At 46.1% G+C, this 25914-nt stretch overlaps 1 protein-coding gene across 3 annotated transcripts in view; it reads right to left on the reverse strand.

The window, feature by feature from the left end:
• KLHL32 (kelch like family member 32) overlaps positions 1-25914 on the reverse strand; it is a 945199-nt gene that overhangs the window by 16041 nt on the left and 903244 nt on the right. For all 3 annotated transcript variants that reach the window (XM_078646842.1, XM_078646843.1, XM_078646844.1), the window contains one exon: positions 23333-23427. In XM_078646842.1, coding sequence (XP_078502968.1) covers positions 23333-23427 — 95 coding nt within the window. The remainder of the gene's footprint in view (positions 1-23332; positions 23428-25914) is intronic.

Raw genomic sequence — 25914 nt, forward strand, 5'->3', positions numbered from 1 at the left:
CATGTTTCAGCTAGCACAAAATAATACCCCGGCTGTAATCCCTAGGTGTGCAGAACCTTACTCCTCCCAATTTAGAGGGTAAAGAACATATCACCTTAAGTGGAGCCCCTCGCCTTTAGAGAGGAACAAAGTTTATTAAATTCGTAAACTCGAAGTGGCGGGGGAGTGAAAACAGCTGCCTGCACGGTCTCTTGCTTTCAAGGTCAGCTGTTTTCCCACGTAATTCGTCTCTCCAGCTCCGCCGTGTAGTTAGTTAGGTTCTTATCAGGTGTTAAAAACCTGCGATCTTCGGAGATTAGCGCAAGTTTTTTTATCATGGGACAACTTTGCTAATACAGCGAAGTTGCGTTAGCGACTTTTAGCGTGTAATTTATGTTAGGAACGCCTGCTTTGCATGTCATTAGTGATAATTATCGCTGACATGCAAGGCGATAAGAAAAGCGACAGCTAACTTCTGAAATCTTGAGCTAACGCATGTTAGTGCAGGCTTGCTAATAGGGCGATAATATTGCTGCTTTTTCAGCAAAAAGTGCTGCAAAAGCGGCGATATTGCCCTTGCTAATATGCCACTGAGTATTTTAGTAGTCTTGAAATTTAAGAAAGGCGTGTTAGAAGAAATTCTGGGAATAAGAATCCCCCAACCCACACACCCTAAATCTCTCCCAAGTGAATTTGCCAGGTTGAAAAATGTAAACTCTTTTTGAGGTGTCGAGGATTGTGATAAATAAATATCAGGGAGACTGTGAGCAAAATACAGTGAGGGAATTTTGGCCAATATCTGCTATTGGGGAGACTACATGCTTTGGTCTCACGCACTAGCAAACAGTGACCCCCATTTCCTTAACCAAGTGAGATACCTTGCTTGACTGATCATTGTGTCTCAGCAAGGCAGTGTCTATTACATTCATTGCTTCCAGGACAAACTGCCACTCCTAGAGGTTCAGCCACATTTCCAGGCATCATCTGCCTCTCTCAGGCACAGACACTGGGTTCTGTATCCAGACATGTCTTGGGCCTCCTGGGATGGGGGGGAAGGCGTAGTCAAAAAAAATCTGATCTCTTCTCCATTAGGAATCTGGAGATTGAAGAATAATAAAGATGCAATCCTGCTCTCCCCCGCATGTTACTTTCACTGTGGGAACTTAGCTTTGACTTCATGTAGCCCACAAAATCCTCTCAAAATGTTGAGACTACTACATCCCATCAGAGATAGTAACAAGCTTGGAGGGAATAAACAGCATGGACAACTAGAGGGTGGGAGCTTGGAGAGAATATTCAACACGACAGTGGCAGGATGGGAGGGAATAAGCAACATAGACAGTTTAGGGTGAGAGAGAAGAAGCAACACGAACATAAGGGTGGAGGGGAGAAGTAACAAGAGTAAGAACATCGGAAATGTTGAGATTGCATGAAAGACGTGCAAATACATGCAGAAAAAATGATTAACATTAAACAAAACAAAATGAATAATACATGTGCATTCTAGCATTCGTTAATAAAAAGAAAATGTCAAACTAAATGTATGTTATAATGTATGAAGTTTGTCAGTGTGTGAAAAATCGAAAATTTCCTTATGTTTTTGTAATTAGAAATCATTATTTTTGCGCATGAGAATGAAACAGGTAATAGTAAGAAACGAACTGAAGCAGAGATTAACCAAAAAATAGTGTGTGCCAAAAGGATGGGGAAGAACACATATACTTGGTCCATGCTCCAGGGAGAAGCAAAGACAAGAAAGCAAGCGTAAGCAATCAAAAAATTGCAAATGAGTGCCAACCAAAACAACCAACGATATGCTGTGGGAAGGTTGTAACAGTAAATTTTGCTCCAGCAGGACTTCCAAACTGAATTTACTCTGGGCATTTGGCGACATATTTATGAACGCCTGGGCCGCCGTTGCGTTGCTTTTTGTGATGCTCAGGCAGCGCAAACAGCAAAATCATATTCATGAGGTCATAAATTTGGAGTAAGGCAAGTCAGCGCAAATCGATGCAATGCCTTACTCTGCGCTAGGGAGGCGTTGCGATGGGTGTTCCCACTCAACATCTATGGATTTTATGCTACCCCAGGTTTACAAAACCATGTCAACCTGAGGATGCTCCCAACACCTTAAGTATTTAGCAACACTGAAACAGTAAAATATTAACCAATAAAACCCCACAACCAATTTTTACAAGTAGGGACAATTTAGAGAGAAATGATACCAAAATGACTAAAATCCAATAAGAAAATTGGGGATATTATTTCTTCGAATGTTTTAAAGCAAAAAGTTCAGAGACAATTTTAAAATGGCAATCAGAAATTACTGCATGCAGTTGACTGGGACATAGGCCCAATCTCAGGCTGACCATGATGGAGTAGAGGTTGAATACATCAAGCAGGTTGTCCCGGTCGAAGATTTTACCTTCTGACATAGAGCTCAGTTTAGAGTTTGGCAGACAATGTACCCTGTCCACCAAACCCATGGTCCGCCTGCCTCATTTAGGGATGGGCGGACCTTAAGCTTTCTCTTGATGGCGTGCCTTGTTATCTCTGTCAACAGAAATCTTTCTCTACCAGCCTGATGATCACAGGTCATTAGAGAAAGGGCATTACACCATCCACTCTACATAGGGTGGATGGTGTAGTGTCTTGTTTCCTGTCTGTCACTGCCAGGAAAAACATGGTGGTGAGGGACAGAAAAAAGAATAAAGTCCCCACACACACATTTTCGGAGAAAGTCTCTAAGGTGGTGGGTCATTAGTATTTTCATTTTTCTGAAACAAACTCCTACTTTGAGATTTTGTTTCAGAAATATAAAAACTTTTGAAACGTTTGGTCAAGGACCATCAAAACTGATGGGAGCCGTCCACCAAACCTTTTGTAAATTGAAAGGATCCACCAAGACTGCGTCTCCTCTCAGTGTACGGAGAAAATGATGGGCTGACAGTGTTCCTTAAGTTTGACGGACATCAGTCTATCAGGATGGGATAATATTGTCCACCTCCCTGATGGAAGAAGAACCATCTGTTAAATGCTTAATCAGGGCCTTAGTCTTTTTTATGGAAGCCAAAATCCTCCAGTAGGGCAAGGTTGAAGGCTGTACTCAACAAAGTCCTCCCAGATTCTCTACTCTCACTCCTTACTCTTACTCTCCACTGTTCTGTCACTAAAATTGACGTTTGACTCCCCTACCTACCCTCTTCTTTGTCAGTCTCTTTTTGCTTTATTTTACACGCAGCCCCAGCCTACGCTACCCCTTTCTTTTTCTTCTACCTACATACTCCTACCTTCCTATGCCCCTTCTCAACCCTACTCTGTTAGCTCTCTCCATGTAACATTGACCCTTCCTCTACCTCCTCTCTTGACCTCCGCCATTCGGCGTCCCACTATAAGTTCCACTCCCATACTCCGTCCATCTCTACAGGACCTCTATAACTCAGTTTCATCATGCCTCCTCGCACTGCTCCGTTCATCGCTCATGATCCTTCCCTCACTAGACATGGTCCTAACTCCTGGACTATCCTCTACCCTCATACCCTCTCCAAAAACGGCAAGAAAAATTTTAAGCACAAACTTTTAAAACTTCACCAAGAAACCTTGTTCGTGGACAACTACTGCAGCCTCACCACAATTATCAAAACTAATTACATCTTCTACACCAAACGCCCCACTAAATGGAAAAGCATCTTCCTCCTACACCTCCCCATAACGAATTCTTGCAAAATCCCGTACGGACTGAAACATTTTTGACAACCGCCTCCCTTTCCTTCCCAGGTGATATTGACATCTCCATATTCAAATCTGGCAATATCCTCATTCAAGCTTCTGACAACCACCTCACCATCTTTGATCAACATTTCAGTTCCTTATCTATGTTCCTCACTAACCCTCCCCCACTCCCCTCATCCCCCATTCAAGAAACCCCTTCGCTCGCTCCCCCCCAAGCTCCAACCCTCCCCCCGACCCTTCTACCTCCATTGAATTCCCACTAACACCAGCCTCTAACCCCTCTCCTTTACCTGAGCTCCTCACTACACCAACCATCCCAGCGAGACTCTCCAACCCTCAAACATCCCCCTCCACAGTTTCTTCCCCACTCACAACTCCAAAGCTGCTCAGCTCACCTCGATCTACCCCCAATCCCTTCTTCCTGTTCCCTCCTCTGCCCTTGCAGCAACTCAAAGTTCCCCCACCTTAACTGACTGCCCCCCTCTGAATCAGTTTGCCTTCCCTCTCCTTTCTCCCTCTACTCTGACGCACTCACCCTTAACTTCCTCGATTCCCTTTAATGCCCTCTCACACCCTCTAAACCCGCCAGCCTTTATCCTCATACCCCCACTATACCCCTCACCGGGGTTTCCCCCCCTCCTCCATCCCAGCGCTCCCCTAGGGACTAACTTGGAACACGCTCTTCTCTCCACGAACGTCCCAACCCCCTTCTCCTTATCTCTTTTATCCACTTCCCTTTTCAACATAGAACTCCATCTCGCCACCCTATCAGCGGAACTCTCAGCACTCAGAAAAGACTTTAACTCCCTCCCTTCACTTTCCACCCCCATTGGGTCCTGTCCCCAGTAATCGATTCTGACTTCCACCTCATACCCCCAATATCTGAATCTCACCCCCTCCACCCCAACCCACTCCGCCTCAACCGACCGCCCTGACCTCTGCACCTCTCTTCATTCCTATACCCCTGACTACATCCCCTCCTGCCCTTCTCTCAACCATCCCTGTCATCTTGGCTACCAGCAGAATCCCTACATCCCAAGCCTCACCCAGACCGCCTTCTGAACTTACTCTTATCCATACTTGCCCTCCCCCAAAAGTATACCTAAACCCCCGGCTTGCTTGTTGGGTAATTGCCGATCTGTGGCTCTTCATGCAACTGAAATAGCCGAAACTATCTTGAGCGAAGCCATAGACATCGCCTTCCTAACTGAAACTTGGCTCAATGCCCACTCCTCTTCTATTCTGGACCTGCTTTCACCTCCTGGCTACTCCATCCTTAGGAAGGATAGACCGGACAGAATAGGAGGAGGGCTATCCATTATTTATAAAAAACGATCTTCACCACTCCCTTATCAATACCTCTGATCACACTACGTACGAGTACCTTGGTGTTGAACTTAAGGTCCCAGGATCTCTTCCAATCCGCTTACACAATATTTACCATCCCCCAGGGGACTCTCTTTCGTTTGTTGAAGAATTGTCTGATCTCATTATCCATTCCTTGCTTTCCAATTCTAAACACCTCTTCCTAGGAGACTTCAACCTCCACTGGAACAAAAAGGATGACCCCTCTGTTAACCTCCTAACTGATCTGCTTGACATTAATGCCCTGACGCAACTTTGCCATGCAACGACCCACATCAAAGGGGCCACCCTAGACGCTATCATTGCTGACAAAGATCTGGCCCCCTTGACCAACATCATCCCTATTGACTAGTCTCTCCTCCTCTTTTCGATCACTAACATGATGCCGCACTCCCCTCCCCCAAACCCATTAAACTAAAGAAATTGACTAGAAACCTTCACCTTATCCCCTGAAGAATTGGAATCCAAAATCAAGGACCAACTACAGCAGATCCCCCTCACCCTAAATGCAAATTACCTCACTGAGCATTTTAACAAATCCATAACTGAGGTCCTTGATCAAATTGCCCTGGCGAAATTAAAGACACACACAAACTCCTCCTCATAATCCTGGTTCAATTCTGACTTCAACAGTGATAGATGTTCGCTTAGAATGTTAAACGCTCATGGAGACAAAATCCGTCCTCTACTGATCTGACCTTCCTAAGATCTGCTAGGTCCTAATATAAAAAAACACATTCTTGACGTAAAGGCCTCCTTCCGATCTCAATTAGATAGGGCCAAAAACAGGCCCGAGAACTGTTCAGCATTGCCAAAAATCAAACAGCTTCTGCCCCCCGCCCCCAAATTACTGGCCTCAATCAAGAAATGTGAGGAAATTGCCAACTTTTTCAATGACAAAGTAAACACAATTGACCAATCTTTCACCTCATCCCCTATCCTCTCCATTACCTTACCCTCCTCCTACCCTTCCCACATGGATTCCTCCATCGCCTCTCCCAATTCCATCGCCCCTCCTCTCCCCCATATCTTTCCCCCGCCTGATCTCGACCCCTCCTTAACCCCACCAAAAATTAACGCCTCCTGGCATAACTTCCAACCGGTCTCAGAACGTGAGGTCCTTAACATTATTTCTAAGCTCAAACCCTCCTCACACACCAAAGGCCCACTCCCTGCTAACCTTGTTCAAGATTTAAAACACATCATTGCCCCCTATTGGACAAACATTATTAATTCTTCATTATCCTCTGGGTGTGTACTGATCTCCCTTCAGCTTGGTCAAATCGCCCCATCCTCAAAAACCCTCAGGCAGACCCTAACGACCTTATATCTCCGGCCTATTTCCAATCTCCCTTTGCTCTCAAAAGTCCTCGAAAAATGCATCCTTCTACAATTAGACAACCATATCTCCTCCTTCAATCTTTTGAATCCACTGCAATCAGGTTTCAGAAAGGGCTGCAGTACTGAAACTGCCATGATTAAAGTAATTGACGACTTACACCAATCCCTTGACAAATGCGAAACCTCCCTTCTTATCCTTCTTGACCTCTCTGCGGCGTTCGATACAGTCAATCATTTTGCCCTACTAAACACTCTAAAAGACCGTTTTGGACTCAATGGAGCTGTCCTCCAATGGTTTTCTTCCTTTTTCCAACACAGGTCCCAACAACTAAAAAAAATTCTGATTGCCTCTCCAAACCTAGACCCATCTCCCTTGGTGTGCCCCAAGGATCTATACTCTAAGGGTGGGCGTCCGAATCGGCTACGCCCACGGAGTAGGCGTAGTGTTGCCTTCTACGCATTTTGCGTAGACAGCGTAGCCGGCAACACTACGCCCACTCCGTGAGCGTAGCCGAGTCGGCCGCCACCCGCCTCCCTCCCGCCCTCCACTAGATACTTTATTTAAACATTTGCACGGATAAAAACAAGTTAAAAGCACTTACCTTGTCCGGGGCTCGTCCGGGTCTTCATCTTTGAATAGCGTCCTTTGCCTGGATACCAATGCGCATGCGCGGGCGGCCGCGCATGCGCATTTCTCGGGAGAAATGCGCATGCGCGGCCGCCCGCGCATGCGCATTGGTATCCAGGCAAAGGACGCTATTCAAAGATGAAGACCCGGACGAGCCCCGGACAAGGTAAGTGCTTTTAACTTGTTTTAATCCGTGTAAATGCTTAAATAAAGTATGTAGGGGAGAGCGGGAGGGAGGTGCGTAGTGGGGCTACGCGGAGTGCGGGAGTGGGCGTAGCTTCTCGCCCTCTCCGCATAGCTCCGCGGAGCCCCACTACGCCCCACTACGCCCAGGGTTACTATACTCTCTCCTGCTTTGTTCAACCTCTTCATGGAGCCCCTTACCCTCATTCTTAAGCAATCTGGAATCAACTACCACCCAAATCTATTGTAAGATTAAATCACGTTCTGATATCTTACACCTAAATGACACCTTGACTAAGATTCAATCCTGGTTCCACTGCAACCACCTTAAACTTAACCCTCAAAAAACGGAAATCATCCTCCTCTCGCCTAAAAACAACCTGCTCCCATCCAGTGCTGGATCTCTGACCTGAACGCTCTTAGCTGCTCTTTCACCTTATCCAGCTCAGTTAAATCCCTCGGGATCAGCATTGACCAGAACCTCAGCCTCATACCACACATAAAAAATGCTGCCAAGAGTGCCCTCTTCACACTACAACACCTCAAGAAAATAAAACCCTTTATTCCCAATGAGGACTTTAAATCTGTGGTCCAATCACTTTCGAGAATTGACTACGGTAATGCTATCCTCACTGGAACTCCTAATTTACCTCCAATCAAATCTGTCCTCAATCTTGCTGCGAGGCTCATCACAGATTGCAAAAGTTTCGAGCACATTTCTCCTGTCCTCAAATCCCCCAAATGGCTCCCCGTTGAAGGCAAATCCACCTACAAAACCGTTTGCATCACTCATAAAGCACTTCACCAAAACGCCCCTCAATACCTATCTGAGAAACTTCTAAAAGCTGGCACCTCTAGAGATTTGAGAAGCACTGACAACCTCATCCTCATCCCTGTTACCACTTTTTCTTGTTTCCCAGTTGCCCTCATATATTGGTGCTACCTCTTCCCTTTCCAATAGGTTCCTTCCCCTTTAAATAAAAGTCTTGACAACCAGGTGAGAAGGGAGGCGGTATATAAGTCCCTCCCTTCCATAGATCCAGTGCTTGGCTTTAATGGATTTTCCTTCCTTTAGGCCCCGAGAGAACGCTGGAGCGTTTTCCCTCTGTGTTCAGACCCCGTCTTGATTCCTGCGCTTCCTTCCCTTCCGCCCCCCAACCCCCCTTTTTCCTTTGTATAGCCTAAAACGAGAACTACTCTCTTCTCACTGCAATAAGTGAGACGGAGAGACCTCAACCCTTGGAGTTGGAAGCCGTCCAAACTCCACGGGTTTTGAAGACAACACGGCTGGAGCCGCCTACTGAAACCCCTTGACGCGGCCGTTGCCGCTTGCTGTGTCTAACGCGGCTGAAGCCACTGAGGATAATTGACGCGGCAGGAGCCGCCGAAGACAAATCACAGACGGGGCCGTTGCCGCGTGTGTAACAAAAGCGTCCAAAGCCGCTTGGGGATTACTGGATCGCGGCAGGAGCCGCTTGCATAAACCCTCTGTCGCGGCCTTTGCCGCTGAAGCCCCTGGAGGCAAGAGACGCGGCAGAAGCCGACGAGTAAAAGCGTAAGCGGCCATTACCACGCACAAAGGTAACGCGGTTGAAGCCGCTTGAGAATTATTAAACGCGGCAGGAACCGCCAACAAAAAGGGCAGACGCGGTCGTTACCAAGCATAAGACAAATGCGGTAAGAAGGCTGCCGAACGCCTTAAGACACTTCTAATGCTATTGCGCCGCATGTGAATTAACATGGCCTCAGTAGCAAAGTGCAATTAAGAGGAGTTGCAGTCAGACGGTGAAAGTACCGTCCTTACTTCCAGGAACCACAGTAATTTAACTTTTTGCCAGCAAGCTTTTTTGGTTGTTCTTTGAGCAGTGTTGAGCCAGCTGCACCTTCGTTTACCTAGTGGTTTGGAGCACATTCTCTAGTTCCGGTTGGTAGCATTATTCCTTTCTTTCCTATGCTTACTTTTGTGGCTTTCGTTTTAACGAGGTGCACGGCAGGGGCCGGCGGCATCGCCTCCCACGCCTGATATTCTTTTATATGGTACTCTTAGAGGCGCACGGCATGAGCCGGAAGCACCGCCTCTCACGCTCAAGGTCCCGAGACTTCTTGTGGCTGGAATTCCCTTTTGCTTTGGTGTCAACTGAGCCATTCTCCCCAGATCCAAGACGTTGATAAACTTCATTTAGGGTAAGAGGATCGGTATGTCGTATATGTCTTATTTTTGTTAAGAACAGTTCTCGTTGAGGTTACTGAAACTGCTAGATAATCCTGTGGTACTTTTCTGTTTTTCAGGGCCTACTGAAGGTCATCTCCCAGACGCCCTGTGATTCCTTCTACTTTTGGACAACATCCCTCCCTGAGACATCCCGCCTAGAGTCATCCCTTACCTGCTAAAGACACCTCTTTTGCGAGGTGAACTCTCCCCCTTCCCCTGGAAATCAATCGCCCAGACAGTTGAGATCTGTGTGGAGGATTGGTTTGGAGGTGAGAGGGCAGGCTCTTATCGTTTCTGCGGTACCTGGTATTCAGGTGAGTGTGGTTTGTGACAATCCCTCCTCTGTTAAATAAGAAAGCAACCCAATCACGCTCCTTCACTGGAAATGTGCCATCCATGTGGAATTCTCTCCCCATTGAATTACGCTGCAACCCCTCCGACTTTAGCTTAAAAAAAGCCCTAAAATTGCACCTTCTCAACCATTACTTGGGCCCTTAATTCCCTGCACTTAACACTTGTCCGTATTTACTCTGCGTCCAGTTTTTCTTTTTTTACCCTCCCTTCTTTCTGCTTCCCCCTCCCTCTTAATTCTCCCCTATCCTACTCCCTCACCCTCTTTTCTCATTTAGCAGAGATAAAATCTCTGGCCCTAGTCTCTCTGACCTGGCCTCTCCCCGCTATTCTACTGTAAACTTCACTGACCCCCCTCACTCTATGTCCACACCATTCATTTCTTCCTGCCCATCTCACTCATCCCTATCCTCCCTTTGCTCATTGATCTTTTCCCCACGATCCCTGCGCTTCTTCACCCTTCCGATGTTATTCCTCCACCCTCAAAAGTTTCCCCCTCTCCTTTCTTTTGTCTCAACTATCACTCCTCCTGCCCTTTCTCCTTGAGCCATACTATCCTGTAATTTGGTTATCTTTAGTCCTTGGCTCTCGTACACTTCGTTGTTTTGCACTGTCCTTATGGTCATTATAGCATACCCTGTACTAAAAATGTTTTTCCTCAACTCTCTTGAATTCATTCTAACAACATTGTTATGTTATGATCTTCTTGATGTTACCTTGTAAAGTGCTCTGATACCCTAGGGTCCAGCCAGCGCTATATAAAACATTTGAAATAAATATAGTGTTTTTGTTAGGAAATGCTCAGTTCGAAAATTCAAATTTTGCAGCTGCCAGAGACCTTTCACGTCTTCGCCTGGCAAGATTTCTACTTACAAAAATGGGAGCCCACTTATAAACGTATTTTGGGGTATATTTAGTAGTATTCTAATATACTACTAAATTACTACAAAATGCTATTCACAAACCTACAAGTGTAAATTCCCACCTCCACATCTCCTATCATTTCTATGGGAAGATCCTCAGACATAACTTTACTACTAAGGGTCCGCTTTCGATCCCATTCGGAAAGCCTCCAGACAGGTTCCGGAACGAGCAAATCCAATTCAGAGCATATGTTTCCGTCCGAATCGTCACCCGTTCCGAACGATCAAGTATGATGCGAAGATCTCATCCGCGCCGATTGAATCATTTCCGAACCCGATCCTGGCAGTCCAACTCGTTCACAGCCGATTCCTGCCGCGCAATGGAGCCGGCTTCAGAACGAGCGAGTATGATGCACGATTCGGACAGCCGTATCAACTCTGTGTTCCCAGTGTCAGGCCCCCCTTCACCCGAGACCCTCTGAATTGCTCGCAGGGGGGAACCCAGGGGTCCCCCATTTCTATGCATGCACAGTACTGCGGGCACTGTGAGATGCCTGCTACAGGGTGCACCCTTTTCCCCACCCACCCCTTTTTGCAATGGGAGCCTGTGTGCACTTTCGGTACACGGGCTCCCATTGAGTTCAATGGGAGTTCGAGAGAACCGAGTCTGTCACTATACGGACACATTGGAATCGGTCGCTCGGACTCCAAGAGCACGAGTTGTTCAGAAAGCTCTCCAGATCAGAGTCGTCTGTAGGGCTTTCCGAACAAGATCGGAATAGGGCCATAAGTAGTAAATGTGGTAGTGCCCTAAAAAATGAGGCATACATACTGCAAAATAGGTGGGGTTTAGGGAGCAGAAAGAAGAGGGTAAGGAAGGTGGTTATAGAGAGATGTTCAACCAAGAGTAAGCCCACTGCTATACACAAACAGCACTTCTAAAGTTACTACAGCCAAAAAGGGACCCAAACAGGTGTAAATTACTCCAGATCACTGCTGAAACAAGTCTGACACCACACATGGCTAACCACTGGTACTTCAACACCCTCCCACAGAAAACAATGGAGTGAGGGAATTAAAATTAAATCCAACAGGAACTAATGTTAAATTAAAAATTTCAAAATAAATACAAATGTAATAAACAATAGTTTAATGTTAAGAAAATATCTAAAAATAATATTCACTATAAACCTATTTTAACCATTGTTGAATGTAAAAATTAACATAAGATTAGATGTTCATAAATTATAATTGTTAGTTTTAATTAATTCTTTACACCACTTTTAATAATTATGAATGCCTAATATTTACTTTAGGTTGGAATAGATTTTTTTAATTGAAACTTCAGCAAAATAATGTTAATTTAATATAGCTAAGTTAATCAAATATTTAATTCAAAATTAAGTTAATAGCGCTCTACCATTTTTCTTGTTTGTTCTACATTTAAAATAAATGTACAGTATTAATTCAGCTTAACCTTTTTGAATTTCCCCTTCACTTTACTATAGGGAGAATGCCCTATGTTAAAGTATAGGGTAAAGATCCTCCCCGGGGGGTAGACATCCGACCAAAATTGAACACCTTTGCAAGGTGGTCCCGCTGAAGCTCTGGAGATTTTAGAAGTTAACTTATTTTAAATGTCTTAACTTTTCAGCCTTTTCAGGCCAAAGCCTTTGTCTCTGCTTTGAGATCAGTGTTTCATATCTTTTCAGACTTTAAAGAAGCACTGGCAGGCCGATGCTGATTAGCGATAGGAGCTTATGGCAGGGAAAGTATATTTTTTAATAGTTCATTTTCCATATTAACTATCAAAATCCATGTTCCCCATTGAATTGATTTTTAAGAAACATTAAGAACTGTGGTTAATCCATCTCTATAACTTATTCCAAACCCAGATATAGGATTAGCACACTAACTATACTTAGCTTTTTCATCATAAAACAATGAAAATAGTTTTCAGGAGCTAGTAACTGTAAACAGAACAACAGATGGACAGAATGTTTGCATTGTCCAGCCTTTCGTCCATCAATTGTTTCTTTTGCATATGTCGCCCTAAGTGGGAAAGGTATGCCCAGACGTGGGTCTCGTGCTCACCACACCACTGGATTCAAGCTAGTCTGGCTGATGAAGGGTGATGCCCATCAGAGAGGACCTGGCTTGGCATTTCGGGCTGGACTGTTCCCACAAGCAACTGGGTCAAGCCTGATTTGCATACGGCTGGGTCCAAACTCGGTGGTATGGTGAGCAAAAGAATGATGGATCAAACAGAGATCCTTGTAACTGGGGTGTGAATGTTTGCATTGTCCAGAATTCCGTCCATCAATTGTTTCAATTGCATATGTCGCCCTAAGTGGGAAGGGTATGCCCAGACCCCTGGATTCAAGCTAGCCTGGCTGATGAAGGGTGATGCCCTGAAACCGGTCCCTGGATGCTTGTTTCCAGTCCAGGGAGGACCTGGCTTTGCAGGTCGGGCTGGACTGTTCCCAGAAGGAACAGGGTCAAGACTGATTTGCATATGGCTGGGTCCAAACTGGGGTGGTGTGGTGAGCAAAAGAATGATGGATTAAACCAAGATCCTTGTGACTGGGGGTGAATGTTTGCATTGTCCAGCATTCCATCCACCAACTAAGTGTTACTATTGTTTATCCAGTATTATGGGTGTCTTTCATAGATTCACATGCCTGAATCATTCCCCGTCGTCGAGATGGAAGTCCCCGGTACATAAAATAGTAATGTCCTATAGACATATGTAGAAGAGTAGGCCTAGAGGCCTCACCTTAGTAACATATCCATGTCCTTTTGCAAAAAGGACCAAATTGTAGAGAACAGCCAATCAGCTGCCAACTCCCTCTAGAACCTTCCTGTCAGGAGCCTCAGTCCCTCAGATTTTCTACCGCACGTTGTGCTAAGGGAGTCTCCACCGGAGTTCTGCTCAGGATTGTTTATTCTAAGCTTTTCTTCAATCTTTTGGATTTTTTCCAGTCAACTGAAAGCTGTTTACTATGGCTGACACTCCTAAGAAGGGTCTTTTTAGAGCTTGCAGCTCCTGTGGAAAGAAAAGGCTTCACATAGATGACCAGCACAAGGACTGCCTGTACCCTGTTCATTCAGCTAAGGACTGCAAGGTATGTCGGACATTCTCAACAAAAACCCTTAAAGACCGTGAAGGACGTCTTTTGATCTGGCTCCAAAGGCTTAAGGACAGGGACAATTTGGAATCATCTGATGAGGGCTCTTCAGTCTCCTCAAAAATGTCTCTTAAAAGGCCAAGGGTAGCTTCCCCTAGCCCTCTGGACGCTCCTCCAAAGAAGACATCAAAAAAGTCTTCAGAGGCTATGTCAAGCTCAGCTTCTGACAAAGAGGTTCACACCTTCAAGAAGCCTGCGCCGTCGATGACGACGACCTCGTCGACCACTTCATCAGCGTCTAGGAAAGGTGTGTCTCCTGTGCATGTCTCCACGTCGACAGTCTCGACGACGACAGCATCGTCGTCATTTTCATCATCGACGATGACTACTCCATCGTCGACAGCGGGTAAGACTTTATCGTTGACGATTGCCATTAAGAAGTCGACGTCGATACCCAAAATCCCGTCGACGATTACCTCGCCGACGACAGCGTCAACGACGAGATCATCACTGTCGACATTGGTACTGTCGACGAAGGCCCCATCCACGAAGGCCATGTCGACGAAGACACTGTCGACGAAGACACTGTCGACGAAGACACCGTCGACGAAGACACCGTCTACGAGAACACTGACGACGACGAAAGTACCGTCGACGGCTGCATCAATACCATCGATGAAGACACATTCGACGAAGACACCGTCTACGAGAACACTGACGTCGACGACCCCGTCGACGAAAGTACCGTCGACGGCTGCATCAGTACCATCGACGACAACATCGTCGACGAATCCTTTTATACAGTCGACGACGACGCCAATCCAGTCGACGTCAAATGCCCAGATTATAACAACTGTCGACACTACATCGCCGACGGTCACCCCGTCGACGGGCCCGTCGACATTGGGTGATTCTGGCTTTCAGACAGCTTCTGCGCGTCTTAAAATCTCTAAGAGGGTGCTGGCTCCGGAGTTAACTTCTCCGAGCCGTGTACAGAGTTTACCACCAGCATGTCTCCTACAAGATGAGGAGTCGGACGAAGGGGATATGTTTCAGGCAACGAGCCCCTCAGACCTAATTGTGAAATGTCAAAGTTCAGATGAGGAGGAAGTGCAGGAACAAGTAGTTCAACCACATATTACACCTATGGTCTGCTTACCAGCATCCTTGGTGTCGAATTTAAGATTTCTTATCCAAGACTAAAAACAGAGATTCCCAGAATCTCCAGCTCCTACGTCAACCACGGCAGCACCGTCGCCAAGACCACGACCGCCGCCCTTGGTTATCCAGCAGGAGAGAGTACAGTTGCCGATACCTCAATCTTCGGATGAAGAAGAGGAAGAACAACAAGAAGAAGGTGAGGTACAGGATGATCAATCTGTACATGAGGACTGGGACAATTATGTTGTACCTTCGCCAGCTTCGCCAGTACCCGCCACCTCAGAATCTCCACCGGTGGACATCGGTGGGTTCCACAATGTGTTGGAAAGGGCTGCTAAACGCTTTGAGATTACCATGGAATCCCAGGAGCAGGAATGCTTCCTGTACGATTTTAAAGAACCTATGAAAAAAACGTCAAGATCTATTCCAATTATTGAATATCTGTGGACGCAGGGAGTTCAAGTGATGCAGAATCCAGCATCAGTTTCACCAGTGGTCCCGCGTTTGGATAAAAAATACAAAGCCCCAAATTCTGCACCAGCCTGTCTTACAGGACATCCCAAGCCTGATTCAGTGGTAACGCAGGCAACACAAAAGAACTCCAGGAATCCCTTGTCACCCTTATCGGCTCCACCGGATAAGGAGGGAAGGAAATTAGACAACATAGGCAAACGGTTTTCCACTATGTCAGCGATGACTGTAAAAGCGGCAAATGCCCTAGCGCTTCTTGCGCGCTATAACAGACAACTATGGGCGGATATAGCCCCATACCTGTCTGAACTGCCGGATGCTTCCAAGGAGGAAGTAAAAGGTATCCTTCTGGAGGGTCAGACTTCAGCTTCAGAAATCATAGATTGCGCAATGGATGTGGCAATGACAGGATTCCGCCAACTAGCCGGGGCAGCGGTTTTAAGGCGGCAAGGATGGCTCAAAGCGACCTCCTTCAGACCAGAAGGGCAGTCTAAAGTTTTGGATATGCCATATGACGGCGAACTTTTGTTTGGATCAAAAATTGATGAGACACTCCAAAATATTAAGAAAGACACTGACACTGCAAGAGCGCTGGGCACGCTCCAGTATAGGAATCAGTCCTTTCGAGGGAACAGAGGACGCGGACAACCCTCGTACAGAGGTACTTACCAGAATAAGTCATCCTACTCTTCCAATCAGAGTAGACCTCAATACCAGCAGAGGCAACAACAACAGGGCCGTCAATCTTCTTATGGAAAGTCATCCTTTAGAGGAAGAGGTCAAAAGAGGAACAACGGGGGACGACAATGACTTGATTACCCAGCCAGTCCAAACCTTATCTCAATCATTAAAAATTGGAGGAAAATGAACCCACTTTCTACAAAATTGGAAGGAGATTACTACGGACCGTTGGGTCCTTCAATTGATACAATTTGGCCATTCCATGGAATTCGAGAGTACTCCTCCAAGGACCCCTCCTCGCCCAATGCACCACAAGAACCTGCGACTGCTTCTGCGAGAAATCTCTGTTATGCTCAGGAAGGGAGCAATAGAGAGGGTACCATCGACGCAGAAGGGACAGGGATTTTATTCCCGCTTCTTTCTCATACAGAAAAAGAACAAGAAATGGAGCGCCTTATCACCGCGAGGTCTCAAGGTGCTTGCTTTGGGAACCCGTCCTGGTCTTTCCCTGCGAGATTACCCCTACTGGGCATCCCCAAGGTGAAGACCAGGCATCCCATCGCGGTGGGGCCGTAGTGGAGATTAAGCAAGCTATTGCCCAGAGTTGCAGAGTGTGAACCCACGATTCGAGTAGGCACCGCGGCGAGAATTATCGAGTCCGTGGACATTATGAGCTCAGGACCCTGCCGCGTCGGGAATTGAACCCTGGTCCCGGGTCTGATCTCTGCATCCGGGTCTGCCTCCTCTAACCGGTGAGCCACACTTCTCTATACTAGACCTCAGAGCATTATTTATTTATTTATTTATTTTTTACACTTATAGAGCGCACTGATACCAGTCGGCGTCCTGGCGCTGAAGTGATAGTTCCAGAGAAGCGAAAGTCTAGGTACTTATTGGGAAAAAAGCCATGTTTTTAGATCCTTCCTGAATGCCAGGAGATTTGTATTGAGTTTGAGGGAGAGAGGGAGGGAGTTCCACGCCATCGCAGCTCCCCTGACAAAGCTCCTTCCACCCCAGCGTGCCCTCTTGATTCGGGTGGTTTTAACTAGCCCCAGACTGGCCGACCTCAGTTGTCTACCTGGTCTATACCACTGAAAAAGATCTTGAAGGAACACTGGGCCAAGGCCATGCAGTGCCTTAAAGACAATACAAAGGGCCTTGAACCTAATTCGTTTCCGTACCGGAAGCCAGTGCAGTTTATCCAACTCCTTAGAGACTGAGGAAAACTTGGGCAAACCCCCAATCAAGCGGGCAGCCGCATTTTGTAAAACTTGAAGCTTGTTGAGCACTCCCTGTTGTGCCTCGAGAAAAAGACTATTACAATAGTCAATGCGTGATAGGACGAGGGCTGTCACCACCGTCTTTCTACAGCCCTCAGGAAGGTACGGTAGAACCTTTCTGATAATTCTCAGAATGTAATGTACTGAGGAACTCAACGCATTGACTTGGGGTTTGAAGGTGAGAAGGTTATCAATAACGACCCCCAAGTTCTTCACCTTTGTAACAGGGATAGGAGGGGCCCCCATATCAGTAGGCCACCAGTTAGGGCTCCAGAGATTGGTACTTGGGCCAAAAACGATCACCTCAGTCTTTGATGAGTTCAGTTTTAAACAGCTTTTTGCCATCCAAGAGCTGACTGCCGACATGCAATCCTGAAACCTGCCTGCCACCTCCCTCTCAGTCCCCGGGAGCACCGAGACCACGATCTGGGTGTCATCGGCGTATGATGTTAACTCGAACCCGAAGGATCTGATTACAGGGGCAAGAGCGGCTACGTAGATGTTGAATAAAGTGGGGCTTAGGGAGGATCCCTGCGGGACCCCCCCCGGGAGCTCGAAAGGTCTTGATTCATACTCCCCCATAGCCACCACTTGTACCCGCTCAGTTAAAAAGGCCTCCAGGAGCTTGTGTATTAAACAAATACTTAGGGAAGCAGTCGTTTCGCATGGTCACGATCCAAGAAGTCTTGCATCTTCTGGAAGAGGGGGATTTCATGGCGTCACTGGATTTACAGGACACGTATTTTCATATCCCAATTCTCAAATCTCACAAAAAATACCTGAGGTTTGCAGTAGCGGGCAGGCACTTCCAGTTTCGTGTCCTGCCTTTTGGTCTCAAATCAGCGCCACGCATATTCACCAAATGTCTTTCCCCAGTGGCAGCATACATCAGACAAAACGGTCACCAAGTCTTCCCATATCTAGACGACTGGCTGGTAAAGGCACCGTCCTTCACAGGCGCTTCCAGATCCTCCAACGCCTGTCTCAGTCTCTTCGGCCATTTAGGCCTTACACTCAACCTTGAGAAGTCAACTCTGCAGCCTTCCCAATCCATCACCTTTCTAGGGGCAACCCTGGACACGGGTTCCGCAAAAGCGTTCCCATCTCAGGAGAGAAAGCACAAGCTTCTTTCTCTAGCCTCGACAGTGGCCTCGAAAACAGTGCTTACAGTTAGTCTCTTCAAGTCCCTTTTAGGGATGATGTCATTGTGCATCCTGCTAATACCACATTGCCGCCTGAGGATGCGTCCTCTGCAAGAAGCACTGTCAAAACAGTGGACGCAATGCACGGGGTCGTTCAACGACAGTATAAGGGTAACAGTGCAAATGGTCAAGGCCTTACGCTGGTGGATGTCGCCACGGAATCTGTCTGAAGGGTTGATGTTCCTTCTTCCGGCAGCTCCTCATGTCAAAACAACGGACGCCTCCTTGGACGGTTGGGGAGCCTTCCTGCAGGAATTGCAAATAAGCGGCAAATGGTCAGTTTCAGAGAAAAAGCTTCAAATTAACCTTCTCGAACTGAGAGCAGTCTTCCTGGCCCTGAAGTCATTCCTGCCAAGGATCAAAAACTCCCTAGTGCTCGTCAGGACAGACAACACTACGACGATGCACTACCTGAACAAACAGGGAGGGACGCGCTCGCTCACTCTCTCTCGCGATTCGCAAAAAATCTGGAATTGGCTCATTCTCCACAATGTAACCTTGAGGGCGGAATATGTTCCAGGCACAGACAATGTCCTCGCCGACGCGTTGAGCAAGCAAAAGACTTCGTCGCACGAGTGGGAGCTAGATAAACAAGTTGTCGATCTGATCTTCTCCAGGTGGGGCACGCCGCAAATCGACCTCTTTGCGACGAGATTGAACGCCAAATGCCCACACTTCGCAAGTTGGCATCCCCAGTCAGGATCTCTAGAGAATGCATTTTCCATCACATGGCGCAACGTCTTTGCGTACGCCTTTCCGCCATTCCCGATGCTTCCCAGAGTCCTAAGGAAGATGAAGGTGGAGCGTTGTACTTTGATTTTGATAGCCCCAACTTGGCCGAGGCAACATTGGTTCACAGAGCTACACCGCCTGTCCTAGAGCCGCAAATCCGCCTGCGGCAGATTCCGACTCTGCTCACAATGAACAACAAGCAGATTCAACATCCGGATCTGAAGTCTCTCAGGTTAGCTGCTTGGCTCCTGAGTTCCGAGAGTTCCACAACCTGATTATTCCACAAGACTGTAGAGATATTCTGGCAAAAGCAAGGGCTGATAGCACAACCAAGACGTATTCCCTTAAATGGAGCTTTTGTGTTTGGTGTGCAGATCAAGGAATTCGGCCGTTCTCCTCCTCACCGGAGCAGATCTTACCTTACCTTTTACATCTGGCACAGTCGGGCCTTGCCCACTCCTCCATTAAAGTACACTTGGCAGCAATTTCTCGTTTTAAAAGAACCTTTACGGGTCCATCTCTCTGGTCACACAGACTGATTAAGCAGTTTTTAAAGGGATTATACAGAGCTTTCCCGCCAGTGAGGATGTTGCCACCTACTTGGCATCTCAATTTGGTTCTTAACCAGCTTCATGAAGCATCCGTTTGAACCAGTACACAGAGCGGACCTTAAATATGTTTCCTGGAAGACAGCACTCCTCCTGGCTCTCACATCTGCAAGGAGGGTCAGTAAATTACAAGCATTCTCAATCCAAGATCCTTTTCTACAGTTCAAAAACAACAGGGTAATCCTAAGAACCAACCCTAGATTCATCCCAAAAGTCCCATCAGACTTCCACTTGAATGAACCTGTAGTTCTGCGTTCTTTCTTTCCAAACCCAAGCACAGCAGCTGAGAGATCGCTTCATTCTTTAGATCTCAAACGATGCTTGAAATTTTACATTGACAAAACGCAAGCATTCAGAAAATCTAAACAGCTCTTCGTGGCTTACAGCAGACCTAGAAAGGGTCTACCGCTTACCAAGCAGAGCATATCCCGATGGATTTCGGCGGCCATTGCCTTCTGTCATGACCAAGCTGGACGGCCATTACATTGCAAAGTGAGAGCGCATTTCACTAGAGCTATCTCCACGTCTATGGTGCTCTTTGCAGGTGTGTCGGTCATTGACATTTGCAGGGCGGCAACGTGGAAGTCGCCGGATACCTTCACTAGGCACTACTGCCTGGATACAGAGCTGATGAAGGATGCAGCAGTGGGACAAGCAGTGTTACGCCATCTATTTCAGTAAGGTGAGCCTTCCTCCATCCCTCCATCCTACTCTAGTATGCACATTTCTTTGCTAATGCTATTACTGATGTTGCTTGATGGTTCATAGTCGCATGATATGTATTATCTAATGACTGTTATTTGCTATTCCATCAGAAATGTGCTTTTGGTATTGCTTGCTACTCTGATTCAGGCATGTGAATCTAAGAAAGACACCCATAATACTGGATAAGAAATGCGTTACTTACCTGTAACTGCAGTTATCCAGTATTAGTGTCTTTCATAGATTCACATGCAACCCTCCCGCCTTCCCTGGAAGGACTCACCTAATTCTCTCAGTGACACGCCTACTTAGCTTAGTGGGTACGAAAATCTGAGGGACTGAGGCTCCTGACAGGAAGGTTCTAGAGGGAGGTGGCAGCTGATTGGCTGTTCTATACAATTTGGCCCTTTTTGCAAAAGGACATGGATATGTTACTAAGGTGAGGCCTCTAAGCCTACTCTTCTACATATGTCTATAGGACATTACTCTTTTATGTACCGGGGACTGCCATCTCGACGACGGGGAATGATTCAGGCATGTGAATCTATGAAAGACACCAATACTGGATAACTGCAGTTACAGGTAAGTATCGCATTTCTTCTTTTGCATATGTCGCCCTAATTGGGATGGGTATGCCCAGACGTGGGTCCCGTGCTCACCACACCACTGTATTCAAGCTAGCATGGCTGATGAAGGGTGATGCCCTGAAACCGGTCCCAGGATGCTTGTTTCCGGTCCAGGTAGAAACTATTTTGGCAGTTCGGGCTGGACTGTTCCCACAAGGAACAGGGTCAAGACTGATTTGCATATGGCTGGGTCCAAACTGGGGGGGTGGTGAGCAAAATAAAGATGGATTAAACCCAGATCCTTGTGACTGGGGGTGAATTGTTTGCATTGTCCAGCATTCTGTCCATCAATGGTTTCTTTTGCTAGTTACTGTAGGGACATACACATATTAAATTCTTATATGTTCCACTTTTATATACTGTAGGGACATACAAATATTAAATTCTTATATGTTCCACTTTTATATACCAATCACCCTACTTTACGATCTACAAAGTCTACTAAGGAATGACTTCATATATAAAGGTAAGGTCTTACTCCTATCAAAGCGTTTACTTTGACAGGTGCTGGCGTTAGTCTACACCTATACGCCTGAAGCCATGTTTTCTTTGACAGCTTTGTGAATGGTATAATAGGTGGAGCAGTCCACAGGAGAGGTTTAACTTTCTATACAATTCATGTATTTTCTTACACCGTACACTATGGTCTTGCTGGAAAGTTAAATGTGGCAATTGGGGATTAGCCAACTTTAGCATGTTTTAAAACTCTGATCACCAAGTTCACCAAGAAAAAAAGGGCATTTCTCACAGAGGCTCTGCAAGAACAAAACTGGTTTTATCACTTAAAAATGCTGCATCATAGGAGATAATGGGGTATATTTATGGAGATTTAGCTCATGGCAGCGCAGCAAGTCTCCTTTCTGTGCTGCCCTGCATCACAGTGAAAGGGCAGGAATACACTGCATCTATGGAATATGGCACATTCCCGTCCTTTCCCCCTGCGCTGGGGCCGTTTTGGCAGCCTATCGCCAACGGAGGCATCCTTGGACCATTGTTGCATGCAGGATTGTTTTTGTGCAGGAAGGACATCTTCCTGCACAAAAACAATCCATGGAGGCTTTTTTCTCTTTCTATGTGAAATAAAGTTATTTCTCCTCATTACAGAGGTGAAAGTTTTGGTGTATCCCCAGGATTACATGTTCTTGTAAAATCAGGGGAACAGTCCAAATCCATTGGTGTAGCTTGAGGAAACCCACCACAGTGCCCATGGAATGCCTCCCTAGCGCAGAGTAATGCAACCCAGCGAGTTGCATTGTCTTGCTTTACTCCACATCTATGAGGTCATTCAAAGCCACGCAAATTGGCTTTGCATTGCCTCATAAATATGGTTTGTCCCACCGATGCGTCCCAAAAAGTTACACTATTGCGGCACAAGGGGCTTGTAGATATGCCCCAATGTCCTGCTCACTTTAGAGAGCATATTCTGGAACAACCAACTCTTTAAAATATAACCTTAGACTTAAGAGACTGTTCTGAAAGTACCCACTAATGCACTCTCAACCAAAGACTGCTACATAAAGAGGTTTGAATATTCTATAAGAATCTCTAAGAATATCTTGCAAAATTACTGGACTTCTGCATAGCCACCAACCTCCGCTTCAAAACCGACTTGTAAAAATGAAATCATCTACCACAACATCTCTCTCTTTAGAAAAGTGAAAGCTTATCTCTAGAGCTAAGATTTCACAACTGGTGTCGAAGCTGTGCCCCTGCCCATCAAAGCTGAAGCAAACTCCTACAGGTAAGTGTTCCACTCACATGACCCCTTGAAAGAAACCTCCTCTGAACTGTAGATTGCCTGATACTGAACACGCCAGAACGCTTCATCCTAAGCTGCATCAGCCACAGATTCATGGGGAAAAATGTGCTTTTGAATTCCCTGTGCCAACCCCACCCCTCCTTTTCCTTTAACACCTTGAAGCGGGTTTATCAGCGGATAGAGCACTGTGTTAATACGCCAAAATAATATAGTTTAAATCTCTGCATGGAAAAAAACAAAAGCAAACATTGAATAGTTTGTATATGTGAACATATAAAAACAAATCCACTTTCACCATTTGGGTGTTTAATTGATGCTTTTCACTGACCTGTATGCAGGCTAAAGGCTCATTTGTCCAAATAGAATAACCACCAACTAAGTATATTCTTCCATTGTTGACTGCAATGCCAGATTCATTTTGACCTACAACAGATGCAAAAATATTTATATAATGCAGGTTTGAAATTGAATATGGTCAGTTTATTAGTAGACAAGAGCCTAAAGCCCTACAGTACCAGTGCACCAGCATTCCTGAAGGGTCAGTAAGTGTCGGCTGCCGTAGATTTTTATAAATGTCTCCAACCATAACAACCCTATCATAGACTTATTTAATATACCTCTATTCAGCAGCGTATGATTACACAGTCAACATTTCAGTGCCTGCAAGGCTAATTCATCCTTGGTGCCCTTTCAATATATAAGATCGATACAGAAAGTACAGTTTATGTTGAGCAGCAGAAAGATTGACTCGGACACATCATTGGTTACCAATCATCCTGAGCAAAAACCTTTCCCACCAAGAGTGCTGGAACAATAGACAATGCGAGCAAAGCTTCCGTTGTCTGCATTTCGAGAACCTACTAAGTGGTCATATTCTCTCATGGTTAAAATACACTGAATTCTGAATTTAGATTGTGCATTAGGGTAACAAACTATTTCTTTTTCACAGTCCTGTGTACATGTGGCTCGACAGCTTTGTGGTAAAGCTAGGATATAGCTCAAATAACCATTTTCGTTCAAGTACAAGCGTCCACTTCATGCAGGAGACATGTACCAGTTCAACCTGTAGCCAACGAGAAAGGGTGGTTACACGTGTCCAGGAAGAGGACCACTCATGTGAAGACAATTATTGATTTCAGTTGTTGCTGCCTTAAAATGCTAATATTCAAGTTCATGGCTATTATTAGGTTAAAGGAAATGTAGAACAACACGGAGTTGTTTTTAGAGATGGAATGGTGCCACTGTTTACCACTTCTCACTGCACCATTGTTTAAGGCACAGTCCTCTTGTCCATGACTCTAGGCTTATGGAACATCTTCGTTTGAGTTATTAGAAATATACAGATTGCCTAGATTATCAAAGGTGCTCTCAACATATTAAGTGCATGTCCAGCACACTCTTAATTGGGACTGGCAGTGCTCTGGTGATTATGGTGAGAAGCATCTGATTTATTATCAGATTCTGAAGTCTTATTGATCCTATAAATGCAATATTTTATAGTTCTGATGATTACAGAACTATATATAGCCAGTAGGTAGTTCTAGTTAGGACCTCATTTCCATAGGAATAGCGTTTTTTGTTTTGGTCATAACTAAGCATGAGCGCAAAATCCGCTCCGATCGCTGATTTTGCGGATTTTCGGTAAATTCGCGGTCCGCGAACTCTCGCGAATTTACCGAAAATCCGCAATCCGCGAGCGGCGGATTCCACGGTCAAAAGTTCAAGCCTAATTTACGATGGCGCCGGCAAGCTGCCAGCGCCATCCTGAAATAGTTACTTAATTAGCTTCAACAGGAAGCTCTAATAGATAAGATAAAGCAGGGGCTCGAGCGCCTGCTTTATTTTATCAATTGGAGCTTTTTGCGGATTTTGCGCATCCACGATCCGTGAATTCGCAAATTCGTGAATCGTGGATCCGCAAAATCCGCCCATGCTTAGTCATAACTGCCACAGTTCGACTGGTCTTCACGAAATTTTCAAAACTAGTTTGCCACTCACTTCAACTGCTGTCTGGAAAGTTTTGGAATTCCGGTAAGCGGGGGCCGAGAAAAAAGGGGGTCCCAAAACATGTTTTCCCCATGCAATGTCCCATAGAGGTTTTAGGCAAGACTACAGCACGAACCGCTTAACGGAGTTACACCAAATTTGGCAGAAAGCCAGATCTTTGGGAGAGGTGTGGCGCCGCGGCCAGGGCGACTGACGCTGGAATCTGGGGATCAGGGTTCGATCTCCAGCTCCGGCGGCAGGTTAGCCCAGCACCATGCGACTCTGGGCAATAGCTTGCTTAATCTTCCCGACGGCCCCCAGCGCCTAGAGACCCTCACGGGTGATTGTGCGCTATACAAATGTGGATTATTATTATTATTATTATTTGTTCAGAAAGAGTGCTTTTTCTAATTTTGTGTAAATCTGTTTAGTAATTCTGCAGTTATTAAAAGAAAAATATGTATGTATAGCTAGTGACACTGATTCACCGCAAAGGATCCACATGCCAACATAAATGCTGTGGTTGGCTGGCCGCAACCTGAGAGAAAAGTTGTGGCTGCCATTTTGTCAATCGGTATACGGTTCCGGGGGGGGGCAACATAAGAATATGATACCTCTGATGGATAGGTCTATGAGGGACCCCTCTTGGGCCAGAAAATGCCCAGAAATGCTTTTCTTGGGCGCCCGAGGAGCCACTGTGGCACTCAGCGCGGCCCTCTTGTGAATTTCAGGGTAGGCCTCGGGGCCACTCCAAGTGCCGTTCCCACAGATGGTCGTATTTGTGTTGCAAGAAGAAGTTGAAGCACAATAAGAAGTTGTTGAAGCACAAGAAGAAGGTGTTGAAGCAATCTGCGGCTTCTCCATCTGAACGCCATGCTTCTAGGCCCAGCTCCCACACACCACCTGTGGAGCCGGCATTCAAGC

The sequence above is a fragment of the Lissotriton helveticus genome, chromosome 6 (assembly GCF_964261635.1).
Source record: "Lissotriton helveticus chromosome 6, aLisHel1.1, whole genome shotgun sequence".
Lineage (NCBI taxonomy): Eukaryota > Metazoa > Chordata > Amphibia > Caudata > Salamandridae > Lissotriton > Lissotriton helveticus.